General features: G+C 41.9%; 3 protein-coding genes across 10 annotated transcripts in view; 1 reads left to right on the forward strand and 2 right to left on the reverse strand.

Moving 5' to 3' along the window:
- dbn1 (drebrin 1) overlaps positions 1-5,843 on the forward strand; it is an 89,472-nt gene extending 83,629 nt beyond the window's left edge. For all 6 annotated transcript variants that reach the window (XM_057820159.1, XM_057820157.1, XM_057820155.1 and 3 more), the window contains one exon: positions 232-5,843. In XM_057820159.1, the coding sequence (XP_057676142.1) occupies positions 232-287 (56 nt within the window). In that variant the 3' untranslated portion in view covers positions 288-5,843. The remainder of the gene's footprint in view (positions 1-231) is intronic.
- LOC130906172 (proline-rich protein 7) lies at positions 5,271-12,150 on the reverse strand. The gene is made up of 3 exons (XM_057820160.1): positions 11,936-12,150; positions 9,714-10,282; positions 5,271-6,924 (listed from the first exon to the last, which is right to left on the reverse strand). Exons 2-3 carry the CDS (start codon positions 10,003-10,005, stop codon positions 6,494-6,496), a joined length of 723 nt encoding a protein of 240 aa, XP_057676143.1. The 5' UTR covers positions 10,006-10,282; positions 11,936-12,150; the 3' UTR covers positions 5,271-6,493.
- Positions 12,151-18,037: 5,887 nt separating this feature from the next.
- The window catches only part of grk6 (G protein-coupled receptor kinase 6), a 38,975-nt gene continuing 36,616 nt past the window's right edge, over positions 18,038-20,396 (reverse strand). For all 3 annotated transcript variants that reach the window (XM_057820865.1, XM_057820864.1, XM_057820866.1), the window contains one exon: positions 18,038-18,588. In XM_057820865.1, the coding sequence (XP_057676848.1) occupies positions 18,538-18,588 (51 nt within the window). In that variant the 3' untranslated portion in view covers positions 18,038-18,537. The remainder of the gene's footprint in view (positions 18,589-20,396) is intronic.

Below are 20,396 nucleotides of genomic sequence, written 5' to 3' on the forward strand. Positions count from 1 at the left end.
GTTGTATCGCTTTATCGTTAGATCATCTTTATCTTGAGCTTTTTATCGCAAATCGTAACGTATCGTGAGGTATCAAGAGGTTCCCACTCCCTAGACTCTATACTGGCAAAAAAAAAAGCCTGCCACTCGGTCTTACGTTTTGGCCACTAATCGTCATGACTTTAAGTGTCGTAATTCCACCCAAAATTCTGAAAACGACTTTCCAAATGTGGCATTTGATTTTGTTTTCAGAAATTGACATCACGTGCTGGGACGCCGACCCCGTGGCGGACGACGACGACGACTAGCCGGACGAACGGACGACGGGCCCAAATGAGGAAGTGCGCTTCGTTCAAACCAATCCAATTTTTCTATGAAAAAAAATCCCAGAAAAAAAATCAAAAAGGTCAAGAAAAAAATTCTGGAATGAAAACGGCTCTCGTAACGTTTCGGAGGAAATCAATAAGAGTAGTTGAACAAGAGATGGTTTCGCTAGAGATTTTTTTTGTGTTTGTTACTTTATTTATTTGTTTTTCCTCTCTTTTTTTTTTTGCCATGCAGATGTATTCAACGGGATGTTATTACAATAACTATAGAAAGCATTTCTTGATATCCGGCTTACGCGCCTTCGGTGGCGCTCAGAGGTGATGATTCACTGCCACCTGAATGAGAGATGAGCCGTCTCAATTTTGTTTTCTGGTGCACTTTTATTCTCTCTAAACTCCATTGTGCATTTCAGCCCGGTTTTATTTTGTAAAAATCTATTTACAAATGCCAAAAAAAAAAATCCTAATTATAATGAGCTTTGTAGATATTTTTCCAGGTTTTTAGAAGACTTTCAAGTGCAAAGAAAACGTTGCACGGTAGACAATAAATAGTAGTTTGGACTGCATTAAATGGGTCGACTGTTTGGACAACCAGAAATGATGCGTGCGTTGACGTGGAAGCAGGAGTGTAAACATTTCAAAGTGATGCTTATTTGAACGATACATAAGGAATATTAGCCACACTCGGAAAAAAATGGATGCTGCTCAAATGAAGTCTGAATATTACCGTATATACTCGCGTATAGGTGGCTATTTTTTTAGAGCGAACTTTTCGCCCAAAGATGGGGGTGCCACTTATGCGCTGTCCATAATTTAGACCATCGAAACACTGAAAAAACACCCAGTTTAGCTTACGGTACGTTTGCTAACGCTAACTACACAGGCTAGTTATGCTCAAAATAATCTACACATATCTATGATTAAAAAAAAAAAATACACACTGTACTTTAGACGAACCGTACTTAGCGAAGAAAATTTGTCCAAGGAAGAAATAAAGACTCGGTTTAAACTTTACACGACATGCAGCCATCTTGGTTTTCACAACAATGTCGCCAAACCACCTCGAGAGGTTGTTCTAGGAGCGTGAGTGAAAGAGGAATTTGAGGGTTTCCATCCAGGATGATCAGGAAGAGTTACTGTAAGTCTGTCAAGAAAGTTAAGAAACAAAAACTTGTTTGTGCTCTGTACCCTGTCAAGTCCTGGATGATAGTTTGGAGTTTTAGGTGCCGTCTAATAACTCAAAAGCACTCTATCCAAATAAAAATAACAAACCAAAAGAGTCAAAAACGTATTCACAACGGAACCAACAAACATTCCATTTAAGCACAATTAACCCGGAACGAATTAACTTTATATGTAGAGGTACCACTGTATATGGCTCATACAGTTTGTGTTGTTACTAGGTGTGTACAGTAAGCTGTTTCGAAATAAAAATACAGTTAATAAATGATGTTTATTTGTTTCCGTCATATTGGGATGGAAAATCAGTCCAAATATTTGCCCAAAAATCTCCTGCATTGTGGTGCGACCTATACGAGGGCCACCCATAAATACATTTTAAACCACAAACTAGAGGCTCCTGGAGCCACCTATACGCCAGTATATACGGTAATGTAAAGTTGTACTATTAAGACTTTTTTTTAAGTGATAAAAGGGAGAAGTTGGAAAAATACAGTGCTGGCCAAAAGTATTGGCACCCCTCAGTTCTGTCAGATAATGCTGAATTTCTCCCAGAAAATGATTGCAATTACAATTGCTTTGGTAGTAAAATCTTTATTTATTTTGCTTTGCTTGCAATGAAAAACCACAAAAGAGAGTGGGAAAAAAATCATTATCATTTTACACAAAACTCCAAAAATGGGCCGAACAAAAGTATTGGCACCCTTTGAAAAAAAATCATGTGATGCTTCTCTCATTTATGTAATAAACAGCTACTTACCTGTATCACATAGCAGGTGGTGCCAATAACTAATTCACACTTGCAGCCAGTTAAAATGGATTGAAGTTGACTCAACCTCTGTCCTCTGTCCTTGTGTGTACCACATTGAGCATGGAGAAAGGAAAGAAGACCAAAGAACTGTCTGGGGACTTGAGAAGCAAAATTGTGAGGAAGCATGGACAATCTCAAATCTCCAAAGACCTGAATGTTCCTGTGTCTACCGTGCGCAGTGTCATCAATAAGTGTAAAGCCCACGGCACTGTGGCTAACTCCCCTAGATGTGGACGGAAAAGAAACATTGACGAGAGATTTCAACGAAAGATTTTGCGGATGGTGGATAAAGAACCTTGACTAACATCCAGAAAAGTTCAAGCTGTGCCGCAGTCCGAGGGTACGACAGTGTCAACCCATACTATCCGTCGGCGTCTGAATGATAAGGGACTCTATGGTGGCATAGAGTCCCAAGATAACCCAACTTCTGACCCAGAGACATAAAAACAGCCAGGCTGGAGTTTGCCAAAACTTATCTGAGAAAGCCAAAAATGTTTTGGTTGGAAGAATGTCCTTTGGCCAGACGAGACAAAAGTAGTGCTTTTTGGGAAAAGGCATCAATATAGAGTTTACAGGGGGAAAAACGAGGCCTTTAAAGAAAAGAACACGGTCCCCACAGTCAAACATGGCGGCGGTTCCCTGATGTTTTGGGGTTGCTTTGCTACCTCTGGCACTGGACTGCTTGACCGTGTGCATGGCATTATGAAGTCTGAAGACTACCAACAGATTTTGCAGCATAATGAAGAAAGCTGGGTCTACCTCAGAGGTCTTTCAGCAGGACAATGACCCAAAACACACTTCAAAAAGCACTAGTTTGAGAGAAAGCAGACTTCTAAAGTGGCCAGACCTGAATCCCATAGAACACACCTGTGGAAAGATCTGAGAATGGCACCCTTCAAATGTCAGAGATCTGGAGCAGTTGGCCAAAGAAGAATGGTCGAAAATTCCAGCAGAGCCTTGTAAGAATCTCATTGATTGATACCAGAAGCGGTTGTTCGCAGTTATTTCGTCGAAAGGTTGTGCTAACAAGTATTTGGCTGAGGGTGCCAATACTTTTGTCCGGCTCATTTTTGGAATTTTGTGGAAAATGATCATGATTTCATTTATTTTTTGCATTCTCTTTTGTGTTTTTTCATTGCAAGCAAAATACGACCAAAGTATTTCTAATTGCAATCATTTTCTGGGAGAAATTGAGCAGTATCTGACAGAATTGCAGGGGTGCCAATATTTGTGGCCATCACTGTAGTTATTGCAAAAATAAATTTGAGACTATTAATCATAATTAAGCGGTCTGTCGCTAATGGAAAAGTCACAAATACCATTTTCAAGTTGAAGAATTGCTTAACCCTATTTGATAACCCTATTTTATCTGTAATTTGTAAAAACAATTTTCAGTGTGGCATCCTTTGTCCAATGAACTCTAGGACTTTTTACTAAACAGCTTTGGGTCTTTTTTTTCCCAGGAAAAATACAAAGCTTTTCTTAGAATTTTCAAAACAGATGTGTGAGATGAAGGGAAGCTGTGTCTAAAAGTGTGATGACAATTGACCTTCAGGACCCTTTCTCAATTTTAGCAACAAAATTGTTGTAGTCTCTTTTATTTTTTATTTTTGCTGTAGAAAAGAAAAAATCCTAGGCAATAATATATCTATGTGCGCACATGCGTACGTGTGTCTACTGTATGTGTTACACTTAAAGATCACGCGTCATTTGGCTGAGTTAGACGCTCGCGTCAACATTACTTGGGTCAGTGTTTTTCAACCGGGGTACTGCGGCACAGAGATCGTCAGGTGTGCCGCGAGAAATGATCCCATATCGCTTTTTTTTGTTGTTTTTTTTGTTTTTTTTTACGTTGTTGGGCGGAGTTGCAGTAGAAAGGAATGAGTAGGTACTGTAGAAGGTTGCGGTCGTGTGCAGATGAGCGAGGTATTGCTCGTGTCGCGTTCAAGAACTGCTCCGATTTCTAGCCATCAGCCACCTTGCTGTCCGCGACCATGTGGACCCCAGCACGTCTAATGTACATCATTTGATTCGACTCGTACAGTGCGCAAAAGTGTCCTTTCCATTTTATCCATATGTGACGACCGTCAATCCTCCCCGTTTTATTCCAACACATTGTCGAGGATAACGAAGTGGCTGATGGCTAGAAATCCGAGCAGTTCTCGAACGCGACACGAGCAACACCTCGGCGCTCGCCTGCACACGACCAAGAACCTTCAATCTACTCCTTCCTACTGCAATTCCACCCGACGACGTCTGCGTGCCGTTAACAAAGCGGAGTGTTCGTCAAAATACCAGACAGGGGGCACCCTAATAATGTCATGAATTGTATTATAAATTGTATAAGAGAAACAGGCAACTTTTTTGAGAAAAACTACAAAGGTCAATGAGAAAGCCCTCAAAACCTTGTTGCTAAATCCAAGAAGTCCAACACAATGGCAGAAACATTAATACTACTTGCCTGCAAAGCCATTGTCAGTGAGGTGTTCGGCCCTGATGCGGTTAAAGACATTGCTAAAGTCCCCCTGTCTGATCATTCTGAGCTTTTCAAGCCTAACTGCTATAATAAATAAAAACAGACAGCGACGGAGAGCTGTTGAAGAAGATTCCTGCCACGATATTGGCTTTGTGTTCATCTAACCACTGTTTACGTATAAATATTGAGCAGTTATTTTCGAATTAAATAAACTGTACAGAAATTAATTTTGGAACATTTTTGGTTTGCGGTGTGCCCTGAGATTTTTCCCAATGTAAAAACGTGCCGTGACTCAGAAAAGGCTGAAAAACACTGACTTGGGAAATGTAACCATTTGACTCTGCTCCACCCGCCGTCGTAATCACAATTGATTTTTAATTTTACGCCAAAAACATGGTTGTAAAATGAGTGGGGGAAAAGTCCTAACATGAGGGGAAAATAGTATTACAAGAAAAAGTGATAAAGCATATTACTAGGATGGGAAATTCCATTTGATGTGAATCATGATCATACTTCATATTAGGTGAAAACAGTTGTAATATTATAAACATTTTGACATCATGAGTGGAAAAAGTCCATGTTCAACATAAGAATCTTTTTTAAGAAACAAAATGCAATACCAAAAAGTAAAATATGATGGAGAAAGGGCGGGGCTTGGTGAAAAAAATTTGCCTATTTTTGATGTGATTTCAAAACAAAAATATTTCGGGAGGAGAGTTGAGGGGAATGACAGCCTAATACTTTTTGCCTTGTACTATAGCAATTTTTATTTCTTCATTTTAGGACTTTTTTCCCGAAAACAACTCACAAATTTTATGTTTGCTGAAAAAGAAATGCCCATCTTTCAATTTGAATGAAAACTGCTCTTATAATCCTCAGAAGATGCCTTTAGTCTCACGTCACCGTCGTTTGTTTCCATCTCATCCACGCCTGACTCCGGTCTTATATAATCTGCTTTCCATATACTGTAGAGTACAGTACGTATAATACAGTAGACATGCTGATGTTTTCCATTTGTCCATATCTGTTCACTGACGCATTCAAATTAAAATTGTTTTCTAAAGGTACTGAGTATCAGACTTTTTTCCCCCCCCTCTTCCCTCAATATAGCAGCGTGTGTACTCTTGTGTTGTGATGACTGTTGCCGTGACTATATGCGCGTGTAGGTGTGGGCGTGCGCGCTAGTAGGTAACTAGGCCTGGGTTGCCCAGCAACACATCCTATTATTGAAGAGTGGCAATGCTGGGTGATGAAACTACATTTGATAGCCTAAAAATAAAATCAAAAATGGACAAAATAGTAGTTTTCCCCTTCCTACTACTATTTAAATGTGGAAAAAGTCCCCAAATCAGTGAAAACGTTCTTCTTATATTTTGTGAAATTGTGAACAAAAGAGCTATTTCCAACCAGGAAAGACTATCACCCGCATGTGATCTGTGGGAAGAACTGTGTGAACAAGTGTCTCACTTAGCCAGACACGCCAGACGGACTGTTCCATATATCCGCCATGGTCCACAGAATGACAGAAGAGCAAAAACGTAGTTTCCCCTTTTAGTGACATTCTTTGTTCCTCTTTTCATGAGGAAATGGAGAAGGCCAAGAGCCGGTCGGACGGAGTTCCGGACGGACCCTCGCGATGAATCGGCTAGCTCAATTCCACCCCCGCCAAGGAAAGCCTGGGGAATGCAATTTTTCGTTCGTCGGTGTCCCTAGAGCCGCACCTTAGACGGCGGTACTCCGACCCAACAGGGCGAAAGCGGCCGGAAGCCCGCGAGCGCACTCCGGTCCTCCGACTCTCCCGGAGAACCCCGGTCCGAGTCCCCGTCCGGCGTCTCGGCGGGGGAGGGTCGCCGTAAAGCCGCCCGGCGGGCGCCGGTCGTCCGGCTTCGGGTCCCCGCCCGAGCCGAAGCGACCGCTCGGGTCCCGGGGCTGCGACGGAAGCCAACGGACGAGGGAGGAATAGCCCCGCTCGGGGAACGTAAACGGTGGCTTGCGCGACTCCGGGCTAGCTTCTGGAAGCGGGGTGTCTTTAAAGAAGCCGACGCCCCCGGGCGGTTCCTTCGAAACGAGGGCGTACGGCGGCGGCGGGTCCTCCATCAGCACCGCCTCCTCGTAACAGGGCGGGTTCCCGCTTTCCTCTGGGTCGGGAACACCTGAAAGCAAGAAAGTCTGGTTAGATAAAGTAAATCTTACCATGTGTTTCAAAACAAGCCAGCCTGGAGAGGGCAACAGAAGCACAATCCAGTCATCAGGGGCTGTTCATCATCAGCATTTTTTTCCTCAAACATTCATCGTATTTAACTCATTTGCTCCCAAAAACGTATAAATACATTCGATTTTTAATTGTTTCAATGTCCCAAAGACGTATTAATACGTCTAATATGTTTTTGTTTTGTTTTTTTTCAAAAAAGACATCTCTGGGTTCTGATTCAATTTAGCGCCAAAGCACAACGCTGAAAATACATTTTAAAGCAATAACACTGGCCACTAGAGGGCAGTATTTGGTAAGACCCGATTCAACGGCAACGAACGGCCAAGCCGCACGGCCGGGCGTCGGCGGAAGACGACCGAATGGATGTTAGGCGACAGACGACCGAGCAGAGCAACCGGTAGGATGCCAGGCGCTGAACGAACGAGCAGAACGACCGGGACCACTAGCGCAGCGGATGATGCCTTTGAGTCTGTGCTGCTCGCAAGCAGAGCGCGCAGAGACTCAAAAAAATTCATCTTTATGAGACAGATGGCGATGAGGGAAAAGTTTAACTGGCTGTCTCAGCCAGAACAGAGTCATCTTTCAGTTAGTTATGTGTGAATAAGTTGTTACTTTGCTATCATAAGCTATATTTGTCTTGTTGTTTAACTTATTTTGTAAAAGGAAAACATTATTCAGATGTTTGGGATGTCACTAAAGCAAAAAATAGCTGTGTATAGGTCAAAGTTATGTTTGAAATGTATGCTTTCACAAAAAGCTCAATTTCTCTGTTTTTTTTTTTCATCTGAAATTGGAAAATTGCTCAAACTAAGCTATTTTCTAATGCTGATTTCTAAAGAATGGAAAAAGATATGAACTAACTTTTTTTTTCTGAAAGAAGAGAGTCTAATCTTTCTTTTGGTGGGTACCATGTTTATATAGCAATAGAACATCATTTTCTGTGGGCCTTGCAAAATCAGTCAAAATCCAGTAAAACGGCCAGGAGCCAAGGGCCTTGCTCCGGTGAAAATGCCTGGGAGTGAATGAGTTAAATGATGTGTGCGCCACGCGTCTGTTGGTTTCCAGATACTGGTGTTTCTTTTGGGGATGTCTCAATTGCTTATTTTTGCACCTGAGTCCGAGTCACCCAATTTTGAGACTGTGCCAATACAGAGTCCCGATCCAATACTGAAAAAAAGTGCAGTTCCAAAAAAAAAAAAAGAATGTCATTTTAAACATGTTACTGTCCCACTGAATTATTTCTAAACAAGAATACCTTAGAAAAATGTGTGTCTTTATGAAACGCTTCTTTGAGTGAGTCAACTCACACTGCTGAAAAAGCCTCACGTACACAATGAAGTAGCACTCCCAAGCTGGCAAGATCAAAGCTTCAAAGCTGTCACTCATCGTTAACTTTAACTCCAGCTGCACTGGTGAGCAAGAAAAACTGCAGGAGCGGGAGCAAGAGAGAGGCTTTGCGAGCATGAAGCAGAGAAACATTTTACAAATGAAAAACCCAGACCGGATCCTTTTCACACAATTCCAATTGTTTTTGACTGACAACTAACTGTATTTGGGCACAATCATTTTTTTTTCCGGCTTAATTGATTATAATTTTTCCTTTACCTTTCCAGATGCCCCTTACCCCCACCCTTCCTTCTCCTGGGAGAGCCACGCAGATGGTCCTTATCTGATGCCCTTGATCTTACTGATATACACATACGTTTCTTTCAAATCTGCTCTCATCTTTTGAAAGCATCACTGCCCCTCCTATCAGCCATGAATGGGAAGTTTCCTTATTGTCGTATAAAAAATTTCTGCGTGTGACCTGCGCGTCATGTCATATCCCTGCTCTGCTGTATGATATGTGTGTTCGCTGTAAGTTGTTTTCACTGTAACCTACCCGCAACTGCTCTATCATTTCTGAAGAAGAGAGAGATAGCCGGACGCGTGGATTATCTGCAGCGGCCCGATGCTCACTCATGGAACGTAATTTCATTGTCACGTCTGCGTGTCAATGACTGTTAAAGCTCTGTATTCGCTCTGTATTCCCTGTATTCTGATCCTTTGAAAAATGGCTGGATCAGATCGGGAAATCTCTAGTTTCTTCACCCATCATTTCAATTTAAGGACAATGTGCCAGAGCGTTTTTTTTCTCTCTCTCCTTGTAGTCTATTTTTTGCGCCCCCCTCCCACAATTCCAGCTTGAAAAATCAATGCAACGTCGTGCAAAGACACTTGCATGTTGGCGTTAGGATGCAGGCAAGCATCAGTTTTGTTGAAAGGTTGCCATGGATACACAGGATGTGCTCATATTTATGGACGCGCGTGCGCCTCCACTTCAACGTGCGGGTGCGCATCATTTTGATATTCCGCTTCCGAGCAGCTGTCGGACAGGGAGCTACAATGTCTTGTAAATTGGAAAGCCTGACATTTTTAGTCAACCGATATGAAAACAAACAACTGAAGAATATCCATTGGGAAAGAGCTCAGGCCAAAAACTGTCCTGAACGGAGCTGTTAAAAAGCCATTCTTGGCTGGAGTTCAGCTGCTTCTTCCCTTTGAGTCCCATTGCTGCCCGGATACTGAATCGTCTTCATCAGTCTGGCTCCCACATCACTCCGGACATCTTGCTTGTCCTCCTTTCTCAATTTGGGAGATTTGTTTGCGCGCACATTAACTCATGCGTGCCGGCCCTCGCGTTATCTGTAAAAAGACAATTCCAATTTCCAAATACAGTACAGTACTCACCCGCCAAAGTAACCTGCCGGCCTTCCGGCAACGGTCGATGAGCACGAAGGGGAACCGGCCGCAGCGAGAAGGCCTGCGATTCCCCCGGCGCTTCGGCCAAGGCCGATACGGCGGGACACCCCGGCGTCTCCGCCGTCCGGAGACTGCTCTCCCTCGGGCGAGCCTCGCCGCGGCGCTTGAGGCGACGCTGCAGGACGTTGCAGAAACAGCACAACGTGACCACCAGCGCCCACACCAACCAGAAGCCGCTGAAACAAGCCACGAAGGTGGCCGTGCCCTGGGACATCACCATGGCGGAGCTTCAGGAGCTGTTCAAAGACACCCGCCGATTCTGGTTTCTCCTCAAACGCGGCCTAACTCGGCGAGCTCGAAGGCCACGTCTCGCCTTTTATAGCACACTTGACGCCCAGCGGACACCCGCTTTTTGTCTCCGGGGCTTAATGCGTGCGAGGCGCCGAAGGAAGCCATTCTTTCACATGACGGCGGCGGTGCCTTCAAGACTGCCAGACGACCCCAGTCAGTCAGGGGGCCAAATTCTTGCGCCTCAGATTCATGGGCCTCATGTGGGGCTACAAAAAGACACACACAAGATGCTAGTAGTAGTAGGTAGGTATTGACATGTTACTTTGTTCCATTTACTTGAGTAACTTTTGGAGGGAAAAACATACTTCTAGCAGTAGTTTAATCACAACATACTTTTTACTTTTACTTGAGTAGATTTGTGAAGAAGAAATGCTACTCTTACTGTGCTACTACACTTTCCTCTTTATTCTACATATTGGATTTTCCTTTTATTTTTGCCCACAGTGGATTGACCGGTTTCACCAAGGAGACGTCGCCACAATAATCACAAGACTCCGCGATAACAATCAGATGAAACAATACGTCATGTGACCACAAACAAATTTGCAGTCAGAAGTCTGCTCAATCACACGGTGTCTTTAAAGCATTGCAAAACGAATTTTACTATTTGACATAGCGTCAACATTCATCGAAAGCGCCAATTTCAAACTCTTTTCCAGTTTATATTTGGCACCGTTAGACCCCGGAAAACAGGAGAAATGGTCGTTTTCATTCTATGGTAGAACATGCTTTTTTTCTCCCTTCCACTAGAGGGCACTCATGCTCTTTGGATGTTTTCACGTCTGAATTCAATGATTTTCCTGTATTTCTTTTGGCCTAAAATGGTCATGTCAAAAGTTATAGTAAAGTATAATAATAACAACAACAGTTCCGATAGATGACATTGTGCCGAGAAAAAAATCACATAGTGTAAACAGTGACTCACAACGTGACTCACGACTTGAGTATTCTTCTGACCAAATATTTTTTGACTTGTACTTGAGTCTATTTTTTGGATCACAATTTGACTTGAGTATTATTTTGAATTGACGCTACTCTTAATTGATTGCAAATTTTGGCTACTCAATCAACCTTTGAAAGCCATAGATCAATTACAGGAGCTCTAGTTTGTTGACTTGGGGCGGCCATGGCGCAGTTGGTAGCTGGAGTTGTCCTTGGACTGAAGGGTCAGTGGTTCGATTCCCGGCTACGATTACCCGCTGTCGAAGCCCCCTTGGGCAAGGCACTGAACTTTGATTTGCCTCCAATGGGTTGACAGCGTCTTGCATGGCAGCAGCCCCATTGGTGCGCTAATGTAAAGTGCTTTGGGCATGGTAACCATGCAGATAAATGCGCAATACAGGTATTTACCACAGTTAAACTGAGTAGAAAATAATTTTGATATATTGTCATTATGAATCTGTACCGCATGTGTCCCTTTTACATTAATAATAATAATAATACATTTTATTTCTAGAGCGCGGAAGTAAAACCACAAAACCTTTGGATTTAGATTGAAAATACACAAAGTTAATGACAATTTCCATATGATTAATGTACGCAGATGTGTGACACGTTTTAGTTTACTTCAGGAAAAAGTTTGTTTTTTTGGCATTTTAAAGATCAATGAATCGATTAATCAAAGTTCCCATAAGAAACCATTATGCCGATGGAGGAAACGTGACGATTGATTTTTAGCCGACATCATGTCGTATCGACAATCGTAGCTTCAAAAGTGCGAAAGAAATTGAACATGTTTCCATTAATATCTGATGTTCACAACGTCAATCAGAACAGGTCCTAAAACCAATTGCAATATTTTTCGTGGCACAGCAAGGTGGTAAAAATGAATGAATGGTAGCTTTCTTGTCATTTCATACCTTTTTTTTCTCACGAGGAACGTAGCGGGGTATCGACGCGTTGGTTGAAAAATAAGGAGGCGCGGATCGGGACACCTCTTCTTTCTTTCTGTCAATCTCCATGCAGCCGCTCCTCCGGCCGCGGCCGCGGCGGCGGTCTCCCTTCGTGCGTGACGCGCTCGGACAGTGGGAAGGAATACTAAGGAAGCCGATAGACTGCGACTCACAGTTTGGCAAGCACCACCCAACCACCAGTAGGAGGGTATATGATCACGATTATTATCATCAAGGGGGAGGGTATGAAACAAGTGGCGTTGCTAGGGGTCTCTTGAGGCTGCAAGAAAGAAATCCCTGGCACCCTCACCCTACAAAAATGTGCTTTCTGCATGCACATTAAAGAAGAAAACACACCAAATATAATGCTACACCAAAAGAAAAAGAAAAAAATATATATGTTCTCTGCCAGTTTTAATAGATTTTTTTTTTTTTTGTAAATAAATGATTCCAAATAAACTGACTGAAAATGACACACCTAAGTTTCACTTTTCACAAAATAAGCGGGGTCCAGCTGGGATGGATCCCCACAACGGGTGTTTGCTACTGCAGCGTGTTTTCAAGTTTGCCTCGTCTTCTTTTCATTTCTGCGTAGTGCATTTTGGCAGCCCTCGGGGCCCTTTTATTAGCCAGGGCCCCAAACGACTAGCCCCGCCTCTGCATACAACACTAATAGAGTCAAAATCAGGGGTCGGGAGAGCCAAAACACCCAACATATTTAAAAATGTGATTTTAAGAGAGCCATAGAGTCTGTGTGTCTATATACTGTATAATATATTTCTTTTATAGTTACGGAGTTGTGATTGATAAAAATCTTGAGAAAACAACACTGAAAGCCTTACATCGTCACTTAAGATATTACAATCATTGCTCAGTTACACACTCACCACTTGGAAAAAAAACAAATGGAAACATGGTTTGGCATTGCTTATATTTCCTGGAAGTGGAAACCACAACCAGGGACAACCAGGTGGACGTGTGCATTACAGTGGCCGAGACAGGTGGAGCCTCTCGAGGCAGCCGTTTCGTGAGTCTCACTCTCCCGGAAGTGGCAACAGTTTGACAGGCGAAAAAGTAACGAAAGTGAAACCGATCGCCCGGCTGTCTGACTTGGGGTACCACGCAGTTCACTTTCGTGGTTTAATTTTCCTCTACGCATTATTATATCCTCTTTTACTATACTTTATAGCCACACTGCTGGCAGAGCGGAGACTTAACGCGCCAGGCGAGTTCTGTAATGCACATCTCCGTGCTATCCGTGACGGGAGGAACACCAATGGGCACCGAATTAAAACATATAATTGCAACTCATGTTTGAAATGTCTATGATCGATGTGTGAGTGGTCCATCAGCTCATAAGAGCTTGTTTATGTCAAGCGAGCTGGCTGGTTCCACATTTAAGATTACGCTTTGGCCGAGAGCCAGCTGCACTCCTCAAAAGAGCCAGATGTGGCTCGTGAGCCATAGGTTCCTGACCCCTGATCATGATTCTCATCATCAATTGATGAGATTGTAATTGACTTTTCTATGAATGAATTTCAAGGGAGATTTTTGACATAAGGCTTAATCTTCAAGTTGGCGGTGGTTTAATTAGTCAGTGGAGCCCTGAAACTAACAAAAAACTATTAAACTGCATAGAATTTAGTGAAATCGACTAGGTCTGTCAAAATTATCGCGTTAACGGGCGTTAATTAATTATTTTAATGAATCATGTTAAAATATTTGACGCAATTAACGCACATGCCCCGCTCAAACAGATTAAAATGACAGAACAGTGTAATGTGCACTTGTTACTTGTGTTTTTGGGCGTTTTGTTGCCCTCTGCTGGCACTTGGGTGCAACTGTGGGTTTCAGCACTATGAACGAGCATTTTTGACATCAACAATGGTGAACTACTAGTTTATCGTTGATTGAAAATTTTACAAATTTTATTCAAACGAAAACATTAAGAGGGATTTTAATATAAAATTTCTATAACTTGTACTCACATTTATCTTTTAAGAACTACAAGTCTTTCTATCCATGGATCGCTTTGAGAGAATGTTAATAACGTTAATGCCATCTTGTTGATTTATTGTTATAATAAACAAATACAGTACTTATGTAACGTACGATGAATGTATATATCCGTCTTGTGTCTTATCTTTCTGTTCCAACAATCATTTACAGAAAAATATGGCATATTTTATAGATGGTTTGAATTGCGATTAATTACGATTCATTAATTTTTAAGCTGTAATTAACTCAATTAAAAATTTTAATCGTTTAACAGCCCTAAAATCGACGCAACCGACTAATAAAACCCCCGCTAACTCCAGGATTAAGCCTAATGTTAAAAAATTCTTTCCCATTAAAATAAAGACCTACAGTGGGGAGAACAAGTATTTGATACACTGCCAATTGACTGTGCATCAAATACTTGTTCTCCCCACTGTAGCTGTTAAAATGTCGTCTATGAATTTGTAAAGCAATAAAACAATCAACAAAACAGAATGTAATGAACAAGAATCCTAAAATGATTTAGCAAACAGATCATGTGACTAGACCTTAGAGACTATCCTTTGCTTTGCTTAGCCAAAACTACAGTATACCTGAGGAGGCAAGATGGATATTTAGAATTTCTTTAAACCTAACCTTTCAACAACAACTGAGCTTCAACCGAGGAGTGAACACGTACAGTGACGAGATGTACATTATATATGTATATACAGTAATATGAAAAAGTATCTGGACTTTTTGGAATTTCTTACATTTCTGCATAAAGTCACCATCAAATGTGATCTGATCTTTGTCAAAATCACACAGATGAAAATACAGTGTCTGCATTAACTAAAACCACCCAAACATTTATAGGTTTTCATATTTTGATGAGGATAGCATGCAAACAATGACAGAATGGAGGGAAAACAGTCCAATATCTCTGTGCATACATCAACTATATGGCCATGAATGGTGTTCATGGGAGGATTCCATGGAGGCAGCCGCTGCTGTCTAAAAAAAACATTGTTGCTCATTTAATGTTCGCAAAGAGGCACTTGGACACTCCACAGAAGTTTTGGCATAATATTTTGTGGACTGATGAAATCAAAGTTGAATTGTTTGGGAGTAACACACAACGTCATGTGTGGAGGAAAAATAGAACAGCTCACCAACATCAACACCTCAACCCCACCGTGAAGCATGGTAGAGGAAGCATCATGATTTGGGGCTGTTTTGCTGCCTCAGGGCCTGGACAACTTGCAATCATTAATGGAAGAATGAATTTAAAAGGATGTTTTGCATGAAAACCTGAGGCCGTCTGTCAGACACTTGAAGCTAAAAGGAGGATGGATGCTGTGACAAGACAATGATCCAAAACGCAGATGTAAATCAACTTCAGAATGGTTTCAGAAGAACGAAATGCATGTTCTGGAGGGGCCAAGTCAAAGTCCAGACTTGAACCCCATGGAGATGCTGTGGCATGACCTAAAGACAGCGGTTCATGCCAGACATCCCAGGAATATGACTGAAGTACAGCGGTTTTGTAGAGTCCTGATCGATGTGCCAGAGTGATCTGCAGCTACAGGAAGCATTTGGTTGAAGTTATTGCCAGGGGCACAAAATATTAAGTGTGATGGTTCACTTACTTATTTTTCCCCCTTCTGTCATTGTTTGCATACTATCCTCATTAAAATATGAAAACCTGTAAATGTTGGGGTGGTTTTAGTTTAAGCAGACAGTTTTTTCATCTGTGTGATTTTGACAAAGATCATGTCACATTTGATGGTGATTTTATGCAGAAATGTGAGAAATTCCAGAAGGTTCAGATACTATGTCATACCACTGTATATGGTAATTTTATTGCGTTCCGGGGTCATCAACATGTTAACCCCCCCCCCCCCCACAAAAGTCAAACCCTGCCTATGAGTCCCAAGTGGAATAATTACATGTTTTGGTCAGTGCTGCAGTTTTATTAGCAACCGTGAAGTGTTTTGACAATTGACGTACAGTGCAAGAAACAAGTTTCTACTATCATCGGTAGTTTCGAGCAAAAATCATAAACAGTGGAAGAACCTGCTGAGTTACGAAAGCCGTGAGCTCCATTTGCACACTCCAGCCTCCCGCGGCGTGATTGCCGTTGATTGGTCGCGACGTGATTAGGCCCGCCGGGACCGCTCCTTTCCACTCAAAATGAGCCGCCGTCATTATCCTGGCAGCGGGGTACCCGTATGTGGATTTTGGGGCTCGTCGGCACAATCGCGAGAAAGAATCGTTTTATTTCGAAACCGGCAAACCGACAAGCCGTATGACGGTTATATCGAATCGGTCGAGTTGCCGTCGAAAGCCACGCGCGGACATTGAGAGGAAATCTGAACTTGCTCATTTTCAACCTATTTGTTCATGCCGAAACGTTCTGAACATTGTGTGTGGTCTGTTGAAATTTTTGGAAGGTGTGTGTGTTTTGTTCCATCTGGCATTGTTCCATCTGTACACTGTTTAAAGTCAAAAACAACAACAGTCAAACGTGGCGGCATTGTTGTTTTCATCAACAAACACAAAAATATTTCGACGAACATTTTTTGACGATGATGACTAAAGATGCACCGATACCAGTATCGGCAGGGGGGGGGCGATCCGGCCCGAAATAGTGGTATCAGTATCGGCGAGTACCAACAAAGAGGGCGCCGATACCAGTATTACAACATTTGTGCAGCCTTTTTTCCTCATGAGGATCACCCCACTATCTTTGTGTTGTGTGGTGACACGTGATCACTTTGCATGCCAAGCTGCCATTGCTATTGGCCTGCTCCAGACCAATGAGAGCGGGCCAATAGTCGCTCTTGACCAATGCCAGGGTAGCTTTTTCATATGGAGGAAAAACAAACCAGGTCTGGAAATATTTTAGCAAAGAAATTCCATCCAGTACAATCAATGGCTGCATGCATGATTTGCGGCCTGAAAGTTTCGGAAGGTGGACTTAAATCGGCCAGTTCCAATACCTGGAACCCGATAAAACATTTGAAGATGAAACGTGTGAACGATACGAACACAAAGAGTTTGAGGCTGCAACAGCAGGACTGCTATCCAGAGGAAGGGGGATGAACCGGAGCAACAATCCCCGGTCAGTTCACTTCGTCTACTTTACTTTTATTGTCTTGTACTGTAAGAAATGCCGCAGTAATTTGAGACCTTTTTCAAAACTAGGGTTGCCACCTTTCAGAAATAGAAATAAGGGACGCCCCCCCCCCCCCTCGCGGCTAAAGCAGTATAGGCGACGGAAAAAAAGGGACATCCCCAAAACTCCTAAAATGCATTGAAATGTGTCTATTTATATATATTCGGAATTGGTTCAATATGGAACGCAACTTTTAATTCCCAATCCGGAACGATTCCTTGTTTCAAAGGACGGGTGGCAAGCCTATTCAAAAGTGCTGTAGAAATAAGCTAAGACGTGGCTAAGTTTATGTTGCTGCTGGTGCACAGAGAAACAGGATGCTGTGGTCAATTATTATTACGTATAATTTCATGAAAGTTGCACTGTTTGGCCTTTAAGAGCCAAAAATCAGGATTTAAAACAGTTTATTCAGTTGATTCATTGTATTTTTACTGTGTTACTGTTGGGCTGGTATTATACATGTTTTAATTTGACGAATTTAGCACTATTTTGGCCTTTGAGAGCCAAAGGTTTATCTATCTATTGTCACCCAAACCTGTTATGCAACAAAAAGTTCGACTGGATTCACTTTGTGTGCATGTGTATATATACAATATATACATTTCAAATGAAGTGGTATCAGTATCAGCCGATACTGCACAGCCAGGTGTCGGTATCAGTATGGGTGCCAAAAAATGGTATCGGTGAAACACTAATGATAATGTGATGAGCTAAATCATCAGTTGCCTAACCACTCGGGTTTGGCTGCAGAGAGACAACAATTCCAAACCCACCTGAATGGCTTTTTATTTATTTTAAATAATTTAAAAAAGAAAAAAGAAAAAAAAAGGTTTTGGAGTGGCCCAGTCAAACTCCAGCCTTGAATCTGTTGATATGCTGTGGCATTAAAAAGGCAGTTGAACGCTGAGGCATACTAAAATGCTATCCAGTATATTTATATTTGTATATACAGTACATGACACATTTTGTACAGTTGCATCCCAACGAATGTTGGCTATTTTCTCCACGTTGAAAAAAAAAAAAAAAGTCCATTTATTTATCAAAATATCTGAGGGCCAAAAATAAAAGACACAACCGAGTACAAGTTGAGTAAAGTTGGTCACAGCAGAGACAAAAGTTTTATATTTTAATTCCTGGACCAATAGGAGGAAGGCTAGGCCTTCTCTACTAAGTATTACTGTCACTGTGCCCTCCAGCAAGGCACTTTGTTTTTTTTTTAAACAGCAGGTGATTGTTCCACTGCTCCAGGGAAAGGGCAACCCTCTTTTTTTTTTTTTTTTTAATAATAAAACATAACATTGTTATGGCTATGAAGAAAATACATTCGGACATTTACAGATCGACTATCAAATAGAAATGTGCAAAAGGTTGTAAACAAATAGGATGTACGTGTGTGTTGGTGCGCGCGCGGGTGTCACAGCCTTGTTGGTTCCTCGTCACTGTCGCTGCAGTTGCCACAGCACTCCTGCAGAGGGCGAAAGAGTAGAAGGGTAAGACAACGGGCAGAATTATTTGTCGGCTATTAACGTTCATTATCTTGCTTGAGGAACAACATTGTGACTTTGGCACGCGAACAAGGGCGTAGGTTTGGTCTCAGCATTGGTAAGGACAGCATAACCTGCATGGTGTACATTTTTGGCTGAGGACGGGACAGTCATGAAATCAAACAGATTGGGTGAACGGTACATTTCAACGATACATTTCTCACGGATAGGAATCGAAGTCATTGATAGGCTAAATGATCAATACAAAATAAATCAGTATTGACTTGTACTTTCATATGTATTAGTTGAAGTGATACATCATTCGATTCAAACCTTTGTTTTCAAAAACGACAAAAGAAACATTTTGAAAACTTTTTTTGTTTTAGCAAATTTAAATTGCAATTTTTGAACATAATTTAAATAACATTAACATACACAATAATCGCTTAACTATCCAGGAATGCAAAAAATAAACAATTGTCTTAAGACCACTCTACATCGTCTGTCTACAGAAAGAAATTAAATCTGACTGAAAAAACGTCTTAGTTAGGGAATACCAAAAATAAATAAAAATGGAACCCTTCTTCAGGTAAAACACTACTGCTTTAGTCCATAAACACAACCAAACTCAACAAGAAAAAAATTAAGGCTCCTTCGGGCTGCTTTAAGGCGACATAAATCAAATAAAAATAAATATTGGGAAGAAGGGGGTTAACCTCGATTCACTACATTTCTCACAGTTGAATTAATGTTCACAGTAGAAAACACATAGAGGACACTTCTCTCTAAGCAGCTTCCTACTCCAGTTTTGCAGGTTAGCAACTTCACACAGTTTAACGTTATGCTAACTAAGGATGCGACAATACTTTTATATTGGTTTATTGGTTTTATATTGAACCATTCGATACGCCCTCTTCGATTCAATACGCAAAAACATTCGATCCAAATGAAAAGTTCTCAAAATGTATTTTCCGAATTTAATTTTTGTCATCTCTCTCGCTAAAATGTCTGGCGCAGCTTTGCCTTGAAAAAACCAATTTTGCCGCTAGCAGCCCCGCTCCTCTACTCCTCCCCCAAACTGCCTGAAAATTGGGAGGTGTGGCGCACGAGGATCATTCTTCGTGAAGAAAGACAGAAACTTAAGGAGGCGGCTTGCCGGCAGATCCGTTGTTTGGCAGCATTTTGGGTGAGCTGATATGCTATCCCCACTCGTACATATTCAACAGAGACTGTCTTTACGGATACGTACGACAAAGTCCGCCAATATATTGTTGCCGACTTGGCTGCTACGAACAGCCTGGCTTTGACAACAGACAGCTGGACACCCCGGGACGACACACGGTTACATGATGAACAATGAGTGGCAAATTAAGAGCGCTGTACTTCAAACTCGTCCTGTTTATGAAAGTCGATTGTCAATGCTGGTGTTGTGCAGTAATGAGCAGACATGGTAAATGGTAAATGGTGTTATACTTATATAGCGCTTTTCCACCTTTCAAGGCGCTCAAAGCGCTTTACACTATCTCGTGACTTCTTTTAATGCCCGAAAAACACTCTCGTGCGCAAACACTAGATATCATCAAATCGCAATCTAGATGTGCTACGTTAGATCCTCCCAGGTCCCATGCCATTGGCTGTGTGAGCCCAGAGTGATCATGGGACGCGTAGTCCATATATTACATCGATGAATTAAAAACCGCCATGACTGAATGGAAGTTAAGCAGGCCAAATCAATCCATACCAGTGACTATAGATAATGCTGCGACTATTTTGTTATTCAGTAGGTAAC

This window comes from Corythoichthys intestinalis, chromosome 18, assembly GCF_030265065.1.
Source record: "Corythoichthys intestinalis isolate RoL2023-P3 chromosome 18, ASM3026506v1, whole genome shotgun sequence".
In the NCBI taxonomy this organism is placed as follows: Eukaryota; Metazoa; Chordata; class Actinopteri; order Syngnathiformes; family Syngnathidae; genus Corythoichthys; species Corythoichthys intestinalis.

Bases quoted from the DNA above. Each gene is read 5' to 3' on its own strand.
- LOC130906172 (XM_057820160.1), bottom strand. From the start codon at position 10,005: ATGGTGATGTCCCAGGGCACGGCCACCTTCGTGGCTTGTTTCAGCGGC. The intron at 6,925-9,713 runs GTGAGTACTGTA...TCTTGCTTTCAG, and splicing joins CCGGCAGGTTACTTTGGCGG to GTGTTCCCGACCCAGAGGAA.